The sequence below is a fragment of the Tachyglossus aculeatus genome (assembly GCF_015852505.1).
Source record: "Tachyglossus aculeatus isolate mTacAcu1 chromosome 12 unlocalized genomic scaffold, mTacAcu1.pri SUPER_6_unloc_1, whole genome shotgun sequence".
Lineage (NCBI taxonomy): Eukaryota > Metazoa > Chordata > Mammalia > Monotremata > Tachyglossidae > Tachyglossus > Tachyglossus aculeatus.
In genome coordinates, this window is record NW_024044828.1 from 2,252,715 (window position 1) to 2,276,468 (window position 23,754).

General features: G+C 48.0%; 1 protein-coding gene across 1 annotated transcript in view; it reads left to right on the forward strand.

The window, feature by feature from the left end:
- The window catches only part of NAMPT (nicotinamide phosphoribosyltransferase), a 63,708-nt gene extending 47,171 nt beyond the window's left edge, over positions 1 to 16,537 (forward strand). The window contains exons 8-11 of the mRNA XM_038741214.1: positions 1,377 to 1,496; positions 10,169 to 10,309; positions 10,533 to 10,667; positions 14,866 to 16,537. Of these exons, the coding sequence (XP_038597142.1) occupies positions 1,377 to 1,496; positions 10,169 to 10,309; positions 10,533 to 10,667; positions 14,866 to 14,979 (510 nt within the window). The 3' untranslated portion in view covers positions 14,980 to 16,537. The remainder of the gene's footprint in view (positions 1 to 1,376; positions 1,497 to 10,168; positions 10,310 to 10,532; positions 10,668 to 14,865) is intronic.
- The last annotated feature ends 7,217 nt before the right edge of the window (positions 16,538 to 23,754 follow it).

Here is a 23,754-nt window from a genome sequence, read left to right on the forward strand (position 1 = left end):
CATGAAAACCTGGAGAAGCATTAAGACCTCTTTTCAGAAACCACAGCTTCTCTCAGAAAAGCATAAAATGGTGGCAGTGACCAGATTAGGTTGCCCAAAAGGGTGAACGTACAGAAAATTGGCAAGTGAACCTAGACCAAATGGATTGGGGAGGGGCAGTTTTTAGTTTTTTTTATTTGATCTCATTTCACTTATCCGGCTCTTGTCCGATCACCTCAACTGGCTTCTAGTGGCTTCTCCACTCATCGGATGGTTGACCTTGAGCAAGTCACTTCTCTGTGCCCCGGTTCCCTCATCTGTAAAATGGGCGTTAAGACTGTGAGCGCCGTGTGGGACAGGGACTGTCTCTGTATGTTGCCAATTTGTACTTCCCAAGCGCTTAGTACAGTGCTCTGCACATAGTAAGCGCTCAATAAATACGATTGATGATAACCTTGTATCTACCACAGTGCTTAGAACAGTGCCTGCCACATAGTAAATGCTTAATCGGTACCTTAAAAAAAAAAAAGACAGGATTTTGGACAATAAGGTCTGGAAGTAGCAGTGCTCATCACAGCACACCTTTCCGGGGTGAGATGGGGGGCGGATGGACAACAGCCAAATGCCCAGTCAGTTGCTCTGTGGTGACCTGAAGTGGGGAAATTTAAACAAAGTGGACAAAAGAAACATTTGACAGCGCCGGGAAGCAAAACCTCACATTATGTGGCATAACCGTGGGCAGCTGGGAGAGAGCAACAGAAATGGCGTTCAGCAATCAGAAATGAGAAAACAGCGAAACAAGGAGGAAGAAACTAAAACAGCGCCAGGCATTTTGAGCTGTAAATGCAACCAGGCCGCCACGGGCGTGAACTGTAGAAAGGCTGGTGCTTAGAATCTCTCAGTCGACAGCATTTTCTTCAAACCCATGGGACAACTTGAGAGGAGATCAGAAAAGGGGGCTATTTGACTAGTTGCCATTTTGATTTTAAAAAAGTACCTTTGGCTCTCATAGAAAAAGCAACTTTAGAAAGTCTTATTTCCCCCTTGTAATTGGGTAGGCTTCATATGAACGGAGAAGCCAACAGAAATCTATAGCTAGAGGTGGATTCGTTCATTAATGTTTGCAGATTTGACTTGGGTATTTTCACGCTCCCCATTTATCCCCATAACAGCCGTCCACGACAATTATGAAGACCTGCAGTTTTTGCCTGAATCCTGTGAGATTCTCGGGAACAATAATGTGACTGGGGGTTGAAAGTACGTGAGGGGCGAACGGAGTCCCTAGTTAGCCCATACAGATTTTATGCAGAGCTCTTCAAGGTTAACCATCGCAGAATCTCCTTCCCTGCGACTTTGCAAATCTTAGTTACTTTGAATTTGGTGTTTCTCCCCTACAGGTTTTGGAAATCTTAGGTAAAAAGTTTCCTATTGTGGAAAACTCCAAAGGCTACAAGTTACTGCCACCTTATCTCAGAGTTATTCAGGGAGATGGAGTAGATATCAACACCCTGCAAGAGGTAAGCATTTTTTTTTTCCCCTTCATAGCAAAAACTCCGACGTCATATAGGCCCACGTGCCGCTGCTGTGAATCCCAGGAGACAGACCACTCCCAGGCAGGGCTGGGCTAAGAGGGCTGTACGTCCACAGTAAGTGCTTAAGAAATACCGTAATTATTATCATTATTACCCCTAATGTCCCCTCTGGCATTTGTTAAGCGCTTACTGCATGCCACGCACTGTACTAAGTGCTGGGGTAGATACAAGCTAATCAGGTTGGATACAGTCCCTGCCCCACATGGGGCTCACAGTCTTCATCCCCATTTTACAGGTGAGGTAACTGAGGCCCAGAGAAATTAAGTGACTTGCCCCAGGTCACACAGCAGCGGGATTAGAACCCAGTTCCTTCTGACTCCTAGGCTTGTGTTCTAACCCACTAGGCCACGCTGCTCTGACCGACGGCTAAGCTACTTTACCGGTCTAGCTAGTTTGGCAGGCTAATTAGAAGTCTATTTGTTGTCCCAAAGCCAGATTCTGGCCGGCGACTGCTCTGCAGTATAAAAATAGAGAGCGGTGAGTATAAACTCAGTGGGAAGCACCCTCCCAGACTCGTGTTTCTAGACCAGGTGATGTGCGAGTAGGGTGGACCACGGAAGGGATCAGTGCCATCAGCAAACCAGGACGGATATTTTAGCGGAGAGCGGGGTCTCCAGGTAACAGATCTGCAACGGCGGGGAACTTACGGGAAGGGGCAGGAAATAAGAGAAGGAAAGGGAGATGGGAGCCCAAAGGGGAAAGCATGTTAAGAAAGGAATCCGTTCTTACCAAGTATAGGGCCCCTACCTCGTCCAGTTTCTGGAGCCAGAAACACAGCAAGTCTCATTTATTCACACCCCACTGATACGCAGTTCGTGAGAAGTCTGTGCGCTTTTTTTTTAATGGCGTTTCCCGAGGTGCTTACTCTACGCCAGGCACTGGGAGAGATACAGAACCATCAGGTCTCACTTGGGGCTGCTCATCCGTTTAAATAGGAGGAAGAACAGGTTGAATCCCCATTTTACGGATGAGGGAAATGAGGCCCAGAAGCGGAGTGACTGGCCCAAGGTCACACACAGCAGACATGGTGGCAGAGCCGGGGTTAGAACCCAGTGGTCTCTCCACTAAGCCGTGCTGCATTTCTCTCCTCCTTCCTGTCTTCCTTTTAGACTGTGAGCCCACTGTTGGGTAGGGACTGTCTCTATATGTTGCCAGCTTGTACTTCCCAAGCGCTTAGCACAGTGCTCTGCACCCAGTAAGCGCTCAATAAATACGATTGATTGATTGATTCCTCTTTGTCTCTTTCGAGCTAAAGAAGGAGGCATCCAGGGAAGCAGCGCGGCTTCGTGGAATGAGCATGCTCCTGGGTGTCAGAGAATCTGGCTTCAAAGCCTCGCCCTGCCACGCGCCTGCTGTGGCGTACCCGCGACCTTGGGCAAGTCACTTAATAATAATAAGAATAATGATGGCATTTATTAAGCGCTTACTGTGTGCAAAGCACTGTTCTAAGCACCGGGGAGGTTACAAGGGGAGCAGGTTGTCCCACGTGGGGCTCACAGTCTTAATCCCCATTTTACAGATGAGGGACCTGAGGCACAGAGAAGTTAAGTGGCTTACCCAAAGTCACACAGCTGACAAGTGCCGGAGCCGGGATTTGAACCCGTGACTCCAAAGCCCGGGCTCTTTCCACTGAGCAACGCTGCTTCTCTGCTTATCTTCTCTGTGCCTCAGTTACCTCGTCTGTGAAACAGGGATTAAATCCTCCTCCCTCTGACTTAGACTGTGAGCCCCGTACGCGACAGGGACTGGGTCCAACCTGAATATCTCGTATCTTCCCCAGCGCTTAGTACAGTGCCTGGCTCATAGCACTTAGCAAGTACTATAAATAAATTCATTCATTCAGTTGTATATAAGGAGCGCGTACTGTGTGCAGAGCACTGTACTAAGCGCCTGGGAGAGTGTAATAGACAATAAACAGACACATTCCTTGCCCACAGTGAGCTTACTGCCTAGAGAGGGAAGGAAGCGTTCGTAGTTAGCGAAGGCGACGAGGCCCAGAGAAGTGAAGCGACTGGCCCAGGGTCACATAGGAGACAAGAGGCAGAGGCAGGATTAGAACCCAGGTCCTCCTGACTCCCAAGCCCGTACTGTCTCCACTAGGCCACTCGATCATTCTGCTAAGTCTTCTAGGCACCTTGGGAGACGAATCAGGATTACGTAAGGCATTGCTGTATTGTACTTTCCAGGCGTTTCGTACAGTGCTGTGCACACAGTAAGCGCTCAATAAATACGATGGAATGAATTTCGAATCCACGTCATCCCCCGGGCCTGGAATGCCCTCCCTCTGCCCATCCACCAAGCTAGCTCTCTTCCTCCCTTCAAGGCCCTACTGAGAGCTCACCTCCTCCAGGAGGCCTTCCCAGACTGAGCCCCTTCCTTCCTCTCCCCCTCGTCCCCCTCTCCATCCCCCCATCTTACCTCCTTCCCTTCCCCACAGCACCTGTATATATGTAAATATGTTTGTACGTATTTATTACTCTACTTATCTTGTACATATCTATTCTATTTATTTTATTTTGTTAGTATGTTTGGTTTTGTTCTCTGTCTCCCCCCTCTAGACTGTGAGCCCACTGTTGGGTAGGGACTGTCTCTATATGTTGCCAACGTGGACTTCCCAAGCGCTTAGTACAGAGCTCTGCACACAGTAAGCGCTCAATAAATACGATTGATTGAATGCAACTTGCACGGACTGGAGGACCAGCCCCAGCCGTAATTATCGTGGGCGAAAGTCAACTTGCCACCTGACTTTATTTTAAAATAGGTTATGGCTCAGTTCCAACAGAGCCACGGGGCTCTGGGCACCTAGTTTATTTATATGTAAATGTCTGTCTCACCCTGAAGACCTTGTGGATCAGGGAGTGTGTCTACCAACTCTGATGTAGTTTTGCCCCTTCCTTCCTCTCCCCCTCGCCCCCCTCTCCATCCCCCCCATCTTACCTCCTTCCCTTCCCCACAGCACCTGTATATATGTATATATGTTTGTACATATTTATTACTCTATTTATTTATTTATTTGTTTTATTTGTACATATCTATTCTGTTTATTTTATGTTGTTAGTATGTTCGGATTTGTTCTCTGTCTCCCCCTTTTAGACTGTGAGCCCACTGTTGGGTAGGGACTGTATGTGTTGCCAATTTGTACTTCCCAAGTGCTTAGTACAGTGCTCTGCACATAGTAAGCGCTCAATAAATATGATTGATGATGCTCTCCCAAGTGCTGTTCACCCAGTAAGCACTCAATAAGTACCATTGATTGAGTGAGTGAGCCCACGCTTTTGAAGCCCTGCCACGTTCTCAATTTGCCCTTTTAAAGCCCCAGGCCTTTGCGGTACCCTGCCCCAGCCGAGCTATTTCGGTTTCAAGTGTTGTGTTTCCAAACAACCAGGGGTGTTCGTGGGCGGCCGTTCTTTTCCACCCTTCCTCTCCAGTTTTCCAGCAAACGCATCGATTGCCCGGCCCTCCGTCGAAACCAGCCAGGCCTTCGGGGAAAACGCGGCTGTTGAATAATCCGTGAAAAAGCAGTTAACATGGAAACTGCATATGAGAACGAGGGGGTCTAGACTCCAGTGCATCTCTTGGGCGCGGGAGCTCCTGATTTCAAGGAGGTGCTCGGGGGTCGGCGGCCGTAGGAGCCCGCTTCACTGCTGGGAGTCGGCCCTGAAGGGGTTTTTCGGCAGGGTGGGCAACCGGTGGGCTCTTGCAACTGGAAAGTCCCCCTTTTAGACTGTGAGCCCACTGTTGGGTAGGGACTGTCTCTATATGTTGCCAATTTGGACTTCCCAAGCGCTTAGTACAGTGCTCTGCACGTAGTAAGCGCTCAATAAATGCGATTGATGATGATGGGAGCCGTGCTGTCGCCTCCGCCTTTTGTCCCAGGCCAGGAGGAGGAGGAGGAAGGTTGCCATTACGTGCCCCACAAGTCTTGGGGCCAAGCGGGGGGAGAGGAAGCTCTCCCCGCACTCCTAAAGGCCAGTGAGCGCTTAGTACAGTGCTCTGCACATAGTACAGTAAGTACAGTACAGTAAGCGCTTAGTACAGTGCTCTGCACATAGTAAGGGCTCAATAAATACGATTGATTGATTGAGGGCAAGCCATCTGCCCGCCTCCCCTAGACTGCCCGGCAGGCCGATGGCTCCCGTGAGCAGGGAGGGAATCAAGAGGGGGGTTTCCGGAGAGCAGCTTGGGAACATCTCCTACCTCCACTTTCTGCTCCATTGCTGCCCACGCAGTGGCAGTTGGGGGGTTGGCAAGTGCCCAGAAATCAGTATTTTGCAGCCCTGCCCTCCCGCCTTGCCCTGGGTGGACAGGGCAGGGCTGAGGCCCGAAGAAGACAAAACCAGGCAGACACCACAGTGATGCCCCTCCGTCTCCTCTTCCCCTTTTCCCCCTTTCTTCCCTTTTCCCCCTTCCCCTTTCCCTTCCCTGACGCTCAAAAATTGGTGCCAGTCCCTGCCCCTTACCTAAGGGAATGGCAGGAGCACGTGGTAAACGATGAGGGGTAAAATGAGCGGCCCTGGGAGGGGGAGCTACGGAAATTTGGGAGGACTTTTTAACCTTTCTGCAAAGGTGGCGGGGATTCAACCAGAGCAAGTGGTTCTCTGAGTTCCATGATTTGTTCATTCGGTCGTATTTCTTGAGCACTGGCTGGGTGCAGAGCACTGTACTAAGCGCTTGGGAAGTACAAGCTGGCGACATGAGAAGCAGCGTGGCTCAATGGAAAAGAGCCCGGGCTTTGGAGCCAGAGGTCATGGGTTCAAATCCCAGCTCCGCCAATTGTCAGCAGTGTGACTTTGGGCAAGTCACTTAACTTCTCTGTGCCTCAGTTACCTCATCTGTAAAATGGGGATTAAGACTGTGAGCCCCCCCGTGGGACAACCTGATCACCTTGTAACCTCCCCAGCGCTTAGAACAGTGCTTTGCACATAGTAAGTGCTTACTAATTGCCATCATTATTATTATTATTATTATCTACAGATGGTCCCTACCCAACAGTGGTCTCACAGTCTAGAAGGGGGAGCCAGACGGCAAAACAAAACACGTGGACAGGTGTCAAGTCGTCAGAATAAATCGAATTAAAGCTAGATGCACATCGTTAACAAAATAAATAGAAGAGTAAATATGTACAAGTAAATAGAGTAATAAATCTATACAAACATATACAGTTTCTGTGGGGAGGGGAAGGAGGTAGGGTGGGTGGGTGGGGAAGAGGAGACAAAAAAAGGGGCTCTTGTGGGTTTTCTGTTTCTCAAGTAACTCTTCAATTTGACCGTCACTGTGAGAACTCAAGTGACTTTCCCACACGCTCCCTACAAATGTTACAAGACTTTCGCAGTGACCTGATAATGTAACAGTTAGTGACTTTTCCCTTCAGTTGTGCAAAGAGTACCCAATGCAGCTTTTTTCGTGAAAATGAGTATTTTAAATGGGCAAGCCGAGTCTAAGCAGAGGAGCTTACTTTTCTTTTTTCTTTTATGGTATCCGGGCTTCCTGATTTTAAGGACTATGCTCTTCCCACACTGAGCAACAGCAGGGCAGCTGGGTATCATCATCATCTTCATCAATCATATTTATTGAGCGCTTACTATGTGCAGAGCACTGTACTAAGCGCTTGGGAAGTACAAATTGGCAACACATAGAGACAGTCCCTACCCAACAGTGGGGGTACTCACTCTTTGAGGGAATGATCAATGAGTCAATCTTTGAGCACTTATTCATTCATCCATTCATTCAATCATATTTATTGAGCGCTTACTGTGTGCAGAGCACTGTACTAAGCGCTTGGGAAGTACACGTTGGCAACATAGAGAGACGGTCCCTACCCAACAGTGGGCTCACAGTCTAGAAGGGGGAGACAGAGAACAAAACAAAACATATTAACAAAATAAATAGAATATGTACAGATAAAATAAATGAGTAAATACAGCAATAAATACCTACAAACATATATACATATATACAGGTATATATACGTTCAATCGTATTTATTGAGCGCTTACTGTGTGCATCATCATCAGTCATCAATCATCAATCGTATTTATTGAGCGCTTACTATGTGCAGAGCACTGTACTCAGCGCACTGTACTAGGCGCTTGGGAAGTACAAGTTGTGTGAAGAGCACTGTATTAAGCGCTTGGAAAAGTACAGTACTATAGAGTTGGTAGGCACGTTCCCTGCCCGCAAGGAGTTCACGGTCTAGAATAAATCAATAAATCAGTTCGGGCCACATACCTAATGATCCAGATGCACAGGCGACACGCGGAAGGGAGAGGGAAAAATGACAAAATGAGAGGAAGTAAGGGCTTAATCGGGGAAGGCCTCTCGGAGGAGGTGTGGTTGATCTTGGAGGAACGATCCGTGCTCGCGCTGGCTCGTAAGAGCATTGTTGATGCCCAGCCATTCCGGGACACTTCCCGAAGGTCCCGGACTACTGACCTCACGGACAGAGCAGGCCCTGTTTCCGAGCTGTTTGCGGGATTCTTCTCCGGGAGACATTCCCGGAGGGTTTCCCTGGGTCTTTGCAAATTAGCTAAGAATCCCCTACGGTCACCTGAGAGATTTGTGACGGGGAGAAATGAGGCCATTTACTCTCTCTCTCTAGGGTTTTGTTTTAATGTTTGGGATTTGCCAAACTGTACGGGGCCGGATAACCCACCCATTGGTCTCCAGGGGAGTCGCGTCTGCTCTAACGGGGAAGTCGTGCTCTTGGATAAAACAAACAAACCTCGTTTTGGGGGGGATCACTTTATAGTCGCCACCGATGCCGTAAAGGTAGGGCTAGGTGGTCCAAAGAAAGCAAAACGGGCCGTTACTGGACACGAAACTCCTGTATTATCTTTGTATCCGATAACATTAGACTTACTGTTGTAAAAGTAGAGTGCTTTCTTTGCCCCCTGGCCACTCATGGTTATTGTACTGTATTAAATCCCCCCCAAATTGTGGACAGCCCGAGGCTGAAGTGGGGAGTGTCCTGCTGAGAGCTCACCTCCTCCAGGAGGCCTTCCCAGACTGAGCCCCTTCCTTCCTCTCCCCCTCGTCCCCCTCTCCATCCCCCCCATCTTACCTCCTTCCCTTCCCCACAGCACCTGTATATATGTATATATGTTTGTACATATTTATTACTCTATTTATTTTGCTTGTACATATCTATTCTATTTATTTTATTTTGTTAGTATGTTTGGTTTTGTTCTCTGTCTCCCCCTTTTAGACTGTGAGCCCACTGTTGGGTAGGGACTGTCTCTATATGTTGCCAATTTGTACTTCCCAAGCGCTTAGTACAGTGCTCTGCACGTAGTAAGCGCTCAATAAATACGATTGATGATGATGATGATTCTGTGACTTCTCCAGTCCACCGCCTGACCTGTGGCTACCCAAATTTCTTCACAGCTGTTGCCGAGTGATTAACTGTTTGTATGTTTGTTTTTATAGTATTTGTTAAACTCTCGCTCCGTGCCCAGCACTGAACTAAGCGCTAGGGTAGGAAACTCTGCGGTTACACCACCAGCATGGTCGCAGGTGGAGGTGGGGTGTTCTGAAAGAGATAATAATAATAATAATAATGGCATTTATTAAGCGCTTACTATGTGCAAAGCACTGTTCTACGCGCTGGGGAGGTTACAAGGTGATCAGGTTGTCCCACGGGGGGGCTCACGGTCTTAATCCCCATTTTACAGATGAGGTAACTGAGGCACAGAGAAGTTAAGTGATTTGCCCAAGTGACAAGTGGCGGAGCTGAGATTTGAACCCATGACCTCCAACATATATATGTGTATATGTTTGTACATATTTATTACTCTGTTTATTTTACTTGTACATATCTATTCTATTTATTTTATTTTGTTAGTATGTTTGGCTTTGTTCTCCGTCTCCCCCTTTTAGACTGTGAGCCCACTGTTGGGTAGGGACCGTCTCTAGATGTTGCCAACTTGTACTTCCCAAGCGCTTAGTACAGTGCTCCGCACACAGTAAGCGCCCAATAAATACGATCGATTGATTGATTGATTGACTCCAAAGGCCACGCTCTTTCCACTGAGCCCGGCTGCTTCCCAGCAGAGATGCGTCCGTGGAGTCGCTATGGGTCGGAAACGACTCGACAGCGTGGGACAAGAGGAGACTACAATAATAACAATAATGATAATAGTGTTTGTTAAGCGCTTCCTATATGCCAAGCACTGTACTAAGCGGTGGGGTGGAGACAAGCAGATCGGGTTGGACACAGTCCCCGTCCCGCCCGGGGCTCACAGCCTTCATCCCTATTTTGCAGAGGAGGTAACTGAGGCACAAAGAAGGGAAGTGGCTTGCCCAGGGCCACGTGGCAGAACCCCAGGTCTTCCTACTCCCAGGCCCGGGCCTAAACTAATCAGATTGGACACAGTCCACGTGGGGCTCCCAGCCTTAATCCCCATTTTACAGATGAGGTAACTGAGGCATAGAGAAGTCAAGCGACTTGCTCAGGGTCACGCAGAAGGAGTCGGAGCCGTAGGTCCTCCGACTCCCGGGGCCTGTGCTGTTTCCCCTAGGCCACGCTGCTTCCCACTGTTTACTTTTTCAGTAATTCCTCCCTCCTCACCACCCCTCCAACTCCCTTCCTTGCCCCGCAGGTTGTGGAAGGCATGAAGAAGAAGAAGTGGAGTATTGAGAACATCTCCTTTGGGTCTGGCGGAGCCCTGCTGCAGAAGCTGACGCGGGACCTCTTGAATTGCTCCTTCAAATGTAGTTACGTCGTGACTAATGGGCTCGGGGTAAGTCTGGGATCTGGCCCCCGCGGAGGGCAGGAACCTGGAAGGGCGTCCCTCCCCCCGTGGACTGGAAGCTCGTTGCGGGCAGGGAACGTCGTGTGGCCAGCTCTGTCGGATCGTGCTCTCCCAAGGGCTTAGGACGGTGCTCGAACAACCGTTGACCGACTGGTGTCTGGCCTTTTCCCGCCGGGTAATGAGCCAACCCCCCCCCACCTTTGAATTCCAGATTAATGTCTTTAAGGATCCTGTCGCCGATCCAAACAAAAGGTCAAAGAAAGGTCGTCTGTCTCTCCACCGGACTCCCAATGGGAACTTCGTCACGCTCGAAGAAGGAAAGGGAGACCTCGAGGAATGCGGACACGTACGTATTCATGCGGGACGATTCTCCGGGCCCGGGTTTCCATTGTGTTCCCTGTGTAGGGATGTTTAGGGATCCCTGCCAGAATAAAGCAAGGTCAGATGTCTGAGGAATTTAAGGTGACCCGCGTTAGCGGAAACGTCCGGTTTTTAAACGGAGTTTTCGTCACTTTGTTTTCTCTCCCTCCTTCCCTTTCTCTGGCTCTTGTCTTTCTTCTGGACCGGCAGTTCGCATCATCATGATTTCCTCCTCCTTTCCCCCTTCCCCTTTTCCCTCCTTCTTCCCGTTTTCTCCCTCCCTTTCCCCCTACTGAGTCTGGGCCCCTCCAACTTGACCGCAGCTTGCCTCTCCTAAATGTCTCTCCCACTGTCCAGCCCCCCTGCCCCCCCAGAGAGACATCAATAGGATGTCTCTATTAGGGGTAACATCAATAGGAAAGAGAATGTCAGAATCAGCGGCCACCGATCCCGTAGAATCGCGCTTAGAGGCAGATGAGAGACGGTTGGCAAGTTAGATTCAGTTCCAGGGTCTTGTCCGGGCCGAGGTTGTAAGAAGGGAGCCGGTCGGCTGGCCGGAGGGAAGGATGTTGGGCTTGGGAATTCTTCTGTGGCCTTTCGTGGAAGATTGAAAGAATGAAAACGGGTGAAAATGTAATAGAGAGCCCTGCACACAGGAAGCGCTCAATAAATGTAATTGATGGATTGGTTATCCCTGAGAGACAGCCGGGACCTCTTCATCATCATCATCAATCGTATTTATTGAGCGCTTACTGTGTGCAGAGCACTGTACTAAGCGCTTGGGAAGTACAAGTTGGCAACACATAGAGACAGTCCCTACCCAACAGTGGGCTCACAGTCTAAAAGGGGGAGATGGAGAACAAAACCAAACATACTAACAAAATAAAATAAATAGAATAGATATGTGCAAGATAAATAGAGTAATAAATATGTACAAACATATATCCATATATACAGGTGCTGTGGGGAAGGGAAGGAGGTAAGATGGGGGGGATGGAGAGGGGGACGAGGGGGAGAGGAAGGAAGGGGCTCAGTCTGGGAAGGCCTCCTGGAGGAGGTGAGCTCTCAGCAGGGCCTTGAAGGGAGGAAAAAAGCTAGCTTGGCAGATGGGCAGAGGGAGGGCATTCCAGGCCCGGGGGCCCGGGCCTCTTCAGTGAGGCCCTGAGTTGTTCTTAGCACATGCCCCATCCAGTCCGCCGTTGAAGATCCTTCCATGTTGTGGAAGCTTGAAGGAATTTGGGGGGCTCGAGGAGGCCGGACTGTGCGGACTGGGATCTCCCCAGAGTCGCAGGGCACACCGGGGCACGTGGAGATCCGTCCCGGGATCGTCCCGGGGTCTGTCCTTTGTCAGATTGGGGGATGGAGGGGGCGAAGAGCGTATATGTGGGGATGGGAGGGGGATTGGGGGTTCCTTGAGGAACAAAAAGCACGTCAGAATTAACTGAAACCCTAAAACCGGACTTTGCGTTTTGCAGCTACCGTCGTGGGGTGCTGGCATGAGATGGTTTTTCCAGCCGTGTGCCTCGGGGTTTCTTTGGGCCTTGGGGTTTTGCGCCGTTTTCCACTTTTATATGGAAAGGGCATAATATCAATCAATCGGTAGTATTTATTCATTCATTCAATCTGATTTATTGAGCGCTCACTGTGTGCAGAGCACTGTACTAAGAGCTTGGGAAGTACATGTTGGCAACATAGACGGTCCCTGCCCAACAACGGGCTCACAGTCTAGGAGGGGGAGACGGACAACAAAACAAAATATATTAACAAGATAAAATAAATAGAATAGCAAATATGTACACGTAAAATGGAATAATATTTATTTATAATAATAACAATATTTATTGAGAGCTTACTGTAGCACTACATCAATCATCATCAATCGTATTTATTGAGCGCTTACTATGTGCAGAGCACTGTACTAAGCGCTTGGGAAGTACAAATTGGCAACACACAGAGACAGTCCCTACCCAACAGTGGGCTCACAGTCTAAAAGGGGGAGACAGAGAACAAAACCAAACATACCAACAAAATAAAATAAATAGGATAGATATGTACAAGTAAAATAAATAAATAGAGTAATAAATATGTACAACCATATATACATATACACAGGTGCTGTGGGGAAGGGAAGGAGGTAAGGTGGGGGGATGGAGAGGGGGACGAGGGGGAGAGGAAGGAAGGGGCTCAGTCTGGGAAGGCCTCCTGGAGGAGGTGAGCTCTCACTCACTACACTAAGCCTTGGGGAAGTACAGGATGACAGAGTTGCTGGATATATTCCCTGCTCACTAGGATCTTACGTAATAATAAAGATGGTATTTGTTAAGCGCTTACTATGTACCAAGGTAATCAGGGTGTCCCAATTGGGGCTCACTGTCTCAATCCCCATTTTACACAGGAGGCCCAGAGTAGTGAAGTGACTTGTCCACGGTTACGCAGCAAAGTGGTGGAGCCGGATTAGCATTTAGGTCCTTTCATTCATTCAGTCAGTCATATTTATTGAGCGCTTACTGTGTGCAGAGCACTGTACTAAGCGCTTGGGAAGTACAAGTTGGCAACATATAGAGACGGCCCCCACCCAACAGCGGGTAGGACCGTAAGAGCGTTGTGGGCAGGGAACGTGTCTGTTTATTGTTATAGCGGACTCTCCCAAGCGCTTAGGACAGTGCTCCGCACACTCGACGCGCTCAATAAATACAATCGACTCACTTCTGGCTCCCAGGCCCATTCTCTCTCCACCAGGCTTGCACTGGATTAAGCTCCAGGAGAGTATCCCAGGAGGGAGTTAATAATAATAATAATAATAATGATGCCATTTATTAAGCGCTTGCTGTGTGCAAAGCACTGTTCCAAGTACAAGGTGATCAGGTTGTCACAGTCCTAAACCCCAATCAATCAATCAATCGTATTTATTGAGCGCTTACTGCGTGCAGAGCACTGTACTAAGCGCTTGGGCAGTACAAGTCGGCAACACATAGAGACAGTCCCTACCCAACAGCGGGTGCACAGTCTAGAAGGGGGAGACGGAGAACAAAACCAAACATACTGACAAAATAAAATAAATAGAATAGATATCAATCAATCAATCAATCAATTAATCGTATTTATTGAGCGCTTACTGTGTGCAGAGCACTGTACTAAGCGCTTGGGAAGTACAAGTCGGCAACATATAGAGACGGTCCCTACCCAACAGCGGGCTCACAGTCTAGAAGGGGGAGATGGAGAACAAAACCAAACATGCTGACAAAATAAAATAAATAGAATAGATATCAATCAATCGTATTTATTGAGCGCTTACTGTGTGCAGAGCACTGTACTAAGCGCTTGGGAAGTACAAGTCGGCAACACATAGAGACAGTCCCTACCCAACAGCGGGCTCACAGTCTAGAAGGGGGAGACGGAGAACAAAACCAAACATACTGACAAAATAAACTAAATAGAATAGATATGTACAAGTAAGATAAAAAAAATAGGTAAACCCCAATTTACAGATGAGGTAACTGAGGCCCAGAGAAGTGATTTGCCCAGAGTCACCCAGCTGACCATTGGCGGAGCTGGGATTTGAACCCATGACCTCCGACTCCAAAGCCCGGGCTCTTTCCACTGAGCCACGCTGCTTCTCCAATCAATCGATCGTATTTATTGAGCGCTTACTGTGTGCAGAGCACTGTACTAAGCGCTTGGGAAGTACAAGTCGGCAACACATGTAGAGACAGTCCCTACCCAACAGCGGGCTCACAGGCTAGAAGGGGGAGACGGAGAACAAAACCAAACATGCTGACAAACTAAATAGAATAGATATGTACAAGTTAGATAAATAGAGTAAACCCCAATTTACAGATGAGGTAACTGAGGCCCAGAGAAGTGATTTGCCCAGAGTCACCCAGCTGACCATTGGCGGAGCTGGGATTTGAACCCATGACCTCCGACTCCAAAGCCCGGGCTCTTTCCCCTGAGCCACGCTGCTTCTCCAGTCAATCGATCGTATTTATTGAGCGCTTACTGTGTGCAGAGCCCCGGACTGAGCGCTTGGGAAGGACAAGTTGGCAACAAATAGAGACGGTCCCTACCCACCAGTGGGCTCACAGTGTCCAGTTAGACGCGGTCCCCGTCTAACTGGAGACTGAAGATTTTAAGCCCGGCCGAAATCCCTTAAGGGGTGACCGCCTCGGTTGTCTCGCCCGCAGGACCTCCTCCGTACCGTCTTCAGGAACGGCAAGGTGACGGAGTGCTACTCGTTCGACGAAGTGCGGAGAAACGCCCGGCTGAAAGACCGCGAGCTCGAACCCGCCCCCCACTAGCCTCCCGGCTCCTCGAGCGGGGCGCGTGTCGAGGGGGGAAGGCCTAACTCATGATATATTGTACAGAGCTGTGTGGTTTTTGTGTTGGATGATGCAGTACAGCCCAATTCTCCGTCGGTTTACGCCCTATCTACCGCCCTATTTCTTTTGCCAGTGTTTAGAAGATCGAAAATGGGGAGAGGACCCAACTGGGGGAAAAGGATTCAGCGCTTCTTAGGGCCCTTCGCCAATAGCTAGCGAGTCAATCTGGTATTGATCTTTCCACGGACAACACAGCCGAGAAACTTTTTTTTATATATAACGGAACAGCCCATAAAGCGGATTTACACGCGGTGATCACGATGGCTTTATGTTTATATTTAACTTGTATTTTTGTACAAACGAGATCGTGTAAGATATATTTAAGGTTTCAGCGACTCAACGGTCTTTCCGACTTCTCGTGATTTTTACGAGCACCGTTTCAAGAAACTACTCGGAGAAGATTCATCGCCTTCCGTCCGTCAGTCAGCAAATAAAACATGGCCTTAACGAAGTCATTGGTGTCACTGTCCCGTTGGAAATACCGACCTCCCGGTCCCCCGTTAATTATTTCCGCACTAAAGACACGATGGTTCTTGTGGAGGGCGCCGGTCACACCTGTCAGCGCCCTGGGCGCGGCGTGAGGTGGAGACCCACGAAATACCAAATCGCGAGGGAGTCTGTCTGTACTGCAAATTGTGCCAGCTATTGCCTATGACTCGATTATGCACCTCAAGATTTTGTAGAGATAATGCTTTTAAGGGAACGCCTCTTCCATGTAGGTTATATATATATGTGTATAAATATATATATATATACATACATACCTGTAAAATATTGACAGATGTGGAAGTGGTGTATTTTAAAGTAATAACACTTCTGGGCTTATTTTTCGTATTCTAGAGACGACATGACTTTGCCGTGAAACATTGGACTGGGTAGTGCACTTGATTTTGATCTTTACTTTCTTATCCATCGGGTCTTTTTTTTTTCTCGTCAAACTGGAATAGAGTTTTTTTTCTTTTTTAAAGAAAAAACAACATTGTAGAAAGTAGTGACCCGAGCGAAGTCTTGGATCTGAACGACGGTGCGCGTTTGACCGGAGTCGGGGCCCGGTCTGGGCTCGACGGCTGCCCCGGGGCCGCGGTTCCGAGCCCGCATGGGGCAGCCGTGAATTTAATAACGCACTGCCAAGTCCCGGGCCCGGTCCCGCTCTCCGGAGGAAGAGGTTTCCGAGGTTTCCAAGCCTAAGGCCCGGAAGACTCTGGCCCGTTCCGGAGCGTTTCCCCGTATTTCCCTGTTAGGTGCGCTCCCCTAAGGAGGCTGGGTTGAAGAGGATCCTAGACAAAAGCAAAGAACAAACCATCGCCGTGAGAACGGTCTAAAACCAAAAAGCCATAAAAACACGGCCCTCGGGCAGAGCTCGGTATCTCGGGATACCGAGATGGGCGGTTGGGAAAGAACGCGCTTCTCCCCTTTTAGACTGTGAGCCCACTGTTGGGTAGGGACTGTCTCTATGTGATGCCAATTTGTACTTCCCAAGCGCTTAGTACAGTGCTCTGCACATAGTAAGCGCTCAATAAATACGATTGATTGATTGATTCTCCGCGTCTCCTGGCGATCCCGGACGCCGAATCGCAGGTGGCTTCGGAGACGGCCGAGGACGGCTTCCCCACCCCGTCACTCTGGGCCAGGTAACCCTTCGGTTTTCAAGTTAGTTCGCAAAAGCAATTCAAGAAAGATTCTCTGGGGCAGGGAAGAGCTTGTATTTTTCCACTCGGTGTGCCAAGGCGTTTTGTCAGGTTCCTTGATTTAAGGAAAGAAGAAAAAGCCGCATTTATTGCGCTAACGATTTTGATAGCTAACGACTACCCGTGACGGATATTTTTGTATTTGATTCAACCGCCGGGAATATGCCGCGAATGCCCTCTCACGGTCCGCGCACCGCAAATTCCGGGAGCGATCGGTGTTGGCGAGTCTAGGCCTGGGTTCGGTTTGGACTTTTCTCCGGATGCTTGAAGCTGCTCATCGATGTACATAATGGTTTTCCCGAAATCCTTCGTTTCTCCAATTTCCGGCCAAGCGCGCCTGTCGGCGTTCCCACCCCAGGCTGCCGGGGGGTTGACACTGAACTCTCGCTGCTGTGCGTGACCCTTAAGATGTCCTCATTCTTCCAAACAGAAGCCACCCGCATGTTTGGGTCGGCTGTAAATCTCTAGATCTGTAGCTAGTGGAAATAATTAGGCCTCTCCCATTTCGTCACCTAGTCGGCTATTCGTATTGAAATAGGAGGTGGGAGTCTTTGTGTTGAGGACCTTAATTTATTTAACGTAACTTAAAGTGAACCGGCAATGGATGAGGACGCCTCATTTCTTTTCCCGAGACGAATCGTTCGGAGATTGACACACGCTCTTTTTGTAGAGAAAAATCCACCGTGGAAGGTCGGAGGAACAACCGGGAAGGTGTTTTTGTCGTTCCGTCTGCCAAAATCCAGAGCTACGGTTTCAATGAGTTTTTGTAGTTTTACATTCCTTTACCTGTTCCGTGGAGGGTGTCCACTCTTCTCAGTCACGTGTTGAAGCGATCCTACTGTGTACTCTGCATCAATGAAACCTGTAACGAACATGGAAATAAATTTAGTTCTGTTAGCGATACAAGCGGTGTTCGGTGGATTTTGTGTGTTTCCGTGGGAGATAGGTCGGCTTCACCGTCCCTTGAGGTTTTGTTCCTGGTCCCAGAGGAGACTTGATCCTGATAAACCGATGGAGAATCCTGCCATTATAATAATAATAATAATGGCATTTATTAAGCGCTTACTATGTGCAAAGCACTAGTTGTGGATTTTGTGTGTTTCCGTGGGAGATAGATCGGCTTCACCGTCCCTTGAGGTTTTGTTCCTGGCCCCTAAGGAGACTTGATCCTGATAAACCGATGGAGAATCCTGCCATTATAATAATAATAATGGCATTTATTAAGCGCTTACTATGTGCAAAGCACTAGTTGTAACTACGGTTGTGTCGCTAACCCCTAGGTGTGTAGGTTTACAAGAGTCTCTCTATCACGGGGATATCTGAGTTTTCACGCGGCCAGAAATCCAGATGCGAACCGCGTGAATTTTTCTAATCGATCGCAGTGGAGACAAAAATATGGGCTTTTTAGCACTAGTTAAAAAGTTTAAGAAACGATTGGATCAACTTTCTTAGTAGTAGACAGTTGCAAGCCCAAGTGCTGCCCATGGATAATAATAACAGTGCTAACAATAATAATCACGATGGCATTTTTTAATGACATTTATTAAGCGCTTACTATGTGCAGAGCACTGTTCTAAGCGCTGGGGAAGTTACAAGGTGATCAGGTTGTCCCACAGGGGGCTCAAAGTCTTAATCCCCATTTTGCAGATGAGGTAACTGAGGCACAGAGAAGTTAAGTGACTTGCCCAGAGTCACACAGCTGACAATTGGTGGAGCTGGGATTTGAACCCATGACCTCTGACTCCAAAGCCCGGGCTCTTTACCACTGAGCCACGCTGCTTCTCTAAATTAATGACATTTATTAAGTGCTTACTATGTGCCAAGCACTGTTCTAAGCACTGGGGTAGATAGAAGGTAATCCGGTTACCCCACGTGGGGCTCACGGTCTTAATCCCCATTTTACAGACGAGGTAACTGAGTCCCAGAGAAGTTAAGTGATTTACCCAAGGTCACATAGCAGACAAGTGGTGGCAGAATTAGAACTCACGACTCCTGAGTCCCAAGCCCGGGCTCTTTCCACTATGCCACGCTGCCTCTCTGCAATCTCTGCTTCTCTGGATCGGTTTCAATTGAGCCAAAAAGGGTACTGGATTATAACACGTTGTGGGCATTCATTCATTCAATCGTATTTATCATCATCATCATCAATCGTATTTATTGAGCGCTTACTGTGTGCAGAGCACTGTACTAAGCGCTCGGGAAGTACAAGTTGGCAACTTTTAGAGACGGTCCCTACCCAACAGCGGGCTCACAGTCTAGAAGGGGGACAGAGACAACAAAAGAAAACATATTAACAAAATAAAATAGAATAAATATGTACAAGTAAAATGAGTAGAGTAATAAATATGTACAAACATATATACATCACTGCCAAAATAATAATAATAATAATGGCATTTATTAAGCGCTTACTATGTGCAAAGCACTGTTCTAAGCTCTGGGGAGGTTACAGTGTGATCAGGTTGTCCCATGGGGGGCTCACAGTCTTCATCCCCGTTTTACAGATGAGGGAACTGAGGCGCAGAGAAGTGAAGTGACTTGCCCAAAGTCACACAGCTGACAAATGGCAGAGCCGGGATCTGAACCCATGACCTCTGACTCCAAAGCCTGGGCTCTTTCCACTGAGCCACGCTTCTTCTCTAAGTAGTGAATATGTACAAGTAATAAATAGAGTAATAAATCTGTACAAATATTGCTCAGTAAGTGTGGCTCAGTGGAAGGAGCCCGGGCTTTGGAGTCAGAGGTCATGGGTTCAAATCCCGGCTCCGCCACTTGTCAGCTGTGGGACTTTGGGCAAGTCACTTCACTTCTCTGCGCCTCAGTTCCCTCATCTGTAAAATGGGGATTAAGACTGTGGGCCCCACATGGGACAACCTGATCACCTTGTAAACTGCCCAGCGCTTAGAACAGTGCTTTGCACATAGTAAGCGCTTAATAAATGCCATCATTATTATTATTATTATTATTATTATATACCTGGGAAGGAGATAAGACGGGAGGATGGGGAGGGGGAGAGGAAAAATGGGGCTCAGTGTGGGAAGGCCTCTTGGAGGAGGTGAGCTCTCAGTAGGGCTTTGAAGGAAGGAAGAGAAGGGAGAGAGAGGGAGTGGAGGAGGAAGACAAGAAGGAGAAGGAGGAAAGAATGAGCAGGAGAAAGACAAAAAAGGGGAGAGAAGGACGAGAAGGAGGAAGAGAAGCTGGAGGCCAGGACGAAAATTGTATTGGCCTTTCCCAAGCGCTTAGCCCAGTGCTCTGCACACGCAGGGAACGTGTCTACCAGGCCTGTTATAGCGTTATGTCAGGGAGATGCGGGGTGTCACAATCCCCCGAGCCCTGGGGCCCAGGGGGGAACTAGGTTACATGCTTCAGCTCTGGACACTCTGGGCCATCATCCCGCGTGGAAAACAACTCGGACTCCAAACGTGGCACGTCCAGTCGCCGTCAGTTCTTGCTGCGTGACCTCGGGCGAGTCCTCCTCCTCCAGGAGGCCTTCCCAGACTGAGCCCCTTCCTTCCTCTCCCCCTCGCCCCCCTCTCCATCCCCCCATCTTACCTCCTTCCCTTCCCCACAGCACCTGGATATATGTATATATGTTTGTACATATTTATTACTCTATTTTACTTGTACATATCTATTCTATTTATTTTATTTTGTTAGTATGTTTGGTTTTGTTCTCTGTCTCCCCCTTTTAGACTGTGAGCCCACTGTTGGGTAGGGACTGTCTCTAGATGTTGCCAATTTGTACTTCCCAAGCGCTTAGTACAGTGCTCTGCACACAGTAAGCGCTCAATAAATACGATTGATGATGATGATGATGAGTCACTCGGCTTCTCTGTGCCTCAGTTCCCTCATCTGTACCCTGGCTTTCCCATCACTGTAGATGGCACTACCATACTAAGCTCCCTCCTTCCTCTCCCCCTACTTCCCCTCCCCACAGCACCTGTATATATGTTTGTACAGATTTATTACTCTATTTTACTTGTCCATATTTACTATTGTATTTATTTAATTTTGTTAATATGTTTTGTTGTCTGTCTCCCCCTTCTAGACTGAGCCTGCTGTTGGGTAGGGACTGTCTCTATATGTAGCCAACTTGGACTTCCCAAGCGCTTACTACAGTGCTCTGCACACAGTAAGCGCTCAATAAATACGATTGAATGAGTGAATCTATCATTCTATTTTTGATGCTGTAGATGCCTGTCTACCTGTTTTGTTTTATTGTCTGCCTCCCCCCTTCTAGACTGTGGGCCCGTTGTTGGATAGGGATTGTCTCTGTTGCCGAATTTTACTTTCCAAGCGCTTAGTACAGTGCTCTGCACACAGTAAGCGCTCAATAAATTGTTTGGTTGTCTGTCTCCCCCTTCCAGACTGTGAGCCTGTTGACGAATTTTACTTTCCAAGCGTTTAGTACAGTGCTCTGCACACAGTAAGCGCTCAATAAATTGTTTGGTTGTCTGTCTCCCCCTTCCAGACTGTGAGCCTGTTGCCGAATTTTACTTTCCAAGCGCTTAGTACAGTGCTCTGCACACAGTAAGCGCTCAATAAATTGTTTGGTTGTCTGTCTCCCCCTTCCAGACTGTGAGCCCGTTGTGGGGCAGGGACCGGCTCTAGATGTTTCCGACTTGGACTTCCCAAGCGCTTAGTACAGTGCACTGCACACAGTAAGCGCTCAATAAATATAAGCGCTCAATGAATATAAGCGCTCAATAAATACGATTGAATGAATGAATGGATGGATGGATGGATGGATGGATGAATGGATGAATGGCTGGCTGGATGGATGAATGAATGAATGAATGGATGAATGGCTGGCTGGATGGATGAATGAATGAATGAATGGATGAATGGCTGGCTGGCTGAATGAATGAATGAATGAATGAATGAATGAATGAATGAATGAATGAATGACTCTCCTCTCTGGGTACCAGGAGGCCTACCGCCACCCAGTGGCCGCACGGCGGTACAACAGCTAAACGCCACAGCTTGGAAACCGACTGCACGTGGGATAGTGATAGATCGATAGATTGATAGATAATCAATAATAATCTTTGATCAATAATAGTAATAATAATAATAATAATAATAATAATCAATAATAATCGTTGATTATAATATTTGATTATTATTTGAATCATATTGATTCAGCGCTTACAACGTTCCAGGCACTGTACTAAGCGCTAGGGTGGCTTGACAAACAAATCGGGTTGGACACAGTCCCTGCCCCACATGGAGCTCAGTCTCAATCCCCATTTGACAGATGAGGGACCTGAGGCACAGAGAATAATAATAATAATAATAATAATAATAATAATAATAATAATAATAATAATAATGTTGGCATTTATTAAGCGCTTACTATGAAGCCCAGAGAAGTGAAGTGACTTGCCCGAGGTCACACAGCAGACAAGTGGCAGAGCCGGGATTAGAACCCATGACTTCGGGCAACTGCTTTGCGCTTACTATGTGCAAAGCACTGTTCTAAGCGCTGGGGAGTTTACAAGGTGATCAGGTTGTCCCACGGGGGTCTCACAGTCTTCATCCCCATTTTACAGATGAGGTCACTGAAGCACAGAGAAGTTAAGTGACTTGCCCAAAGTCACACAGCTGACCAGTGGCAGAGCCGGGATTTGAACCCATGACCTCTGACTCCAAAGCCCGGGCTCTTCTAATAATAACGATGATAGTAATAATAAGAATAATAATGATGGCATTTGTTAAGCGCTTACTATGTGCCAAGCACTGTTCTAAGCGCTGGGGAGGATCCAAGGTGATCAGGTTGTCCCACGGGGGGCTCACAGTCTTAATCCCCATTTTTTACAGATGAGGGAACTGAGGCCCAGAGAAGTGAAGTGACTTGCCCAAAGTCACACAGCTGACAAGTGGTGGAGCCAGGATTAGAACCCATGACCTCTGGCTCCCAGGCCCGTGCTCTTGTATTTGTGAAGCGCTTACTATGTGCCGAACACTGTTCTAAGTGATGGGGGAGATACAAGGTAGTCAGGCTGTCAATCAATCAATCAATCAATCGTATTTATTCAGCACTTACTGTGTGCAGAGCACTGTACTAAGCGCTTGGGAAGTACAAGTTGGCAACATACAGAGACGGTCCCTACCCAACAGTGTGGAGCTCACAGTCTTAATCCGCAGTGTGGCTCAGTGGAAAGAGCCCGGGCTTTGGAGTCAGAGGTCATGGGTTCAAATTCCGGCTCCACCAATGGTCAGCTGTGTGACTTTGGGCAAGCCACTTTACTTCTCTGTGCCCCAGTTACCTCATCTGTAAAATGGGTATTAAGACTGTGAGCCCCCCGTGGAACAAACTGATTACTTTGTTACCTCCCTGGCACTTAGAACAGTGCTTTGCACATAGTAAGCGCTTAATAAATGCTATTATTATTATTATTATTTTATGGATGAGGGAACTGAGGCCCTGAGAATAATAATAATGATGATGATAGTATTTGTTAAGAGCTTACTATGTGCTGATCACCTTGTAACCTCCCCAGTGCTTAGAACAGTGCTTTGCACATAGCAGCGTGGCTCAGTGGAAAGAGCGGGGGCTTGGGAGTCAGAGGTCATGGGTTTGAATCCCGCCTCCCCCACATGTCTGCTTTGTGACCTTGGGCAAGTCACTTCACTTCTCTGTGCCTCAGTTCCCTCATCTGTAAAATGGGGATTAAGACTGTGAGCCCCACATGGGACAACCTCATCTCCTGGTATTCCCCCCAGCGCTTAGAACAGTGCTTGGCACATAGTAAGTGCTTAATAATAATAATAATAATAATGTTGGCCTTTATTAAACACTTACTATGTGCCAAGCACTGTTCTAAGCGCTGGGGTAGATACAAGGTAATCAGGTTGTCTCACGTGGGGCTCACAGTCTTCATCCCCATTTTACAGAGGAGGGAACTGAGGCCCAGAGAAGTGAAGCGACTTGCCCAAAGTCGCACAGCTGACAAGTGGCGGAGTCGGGATTTGAACCCATGACCTCCGACTCCAAAGCCTGGGC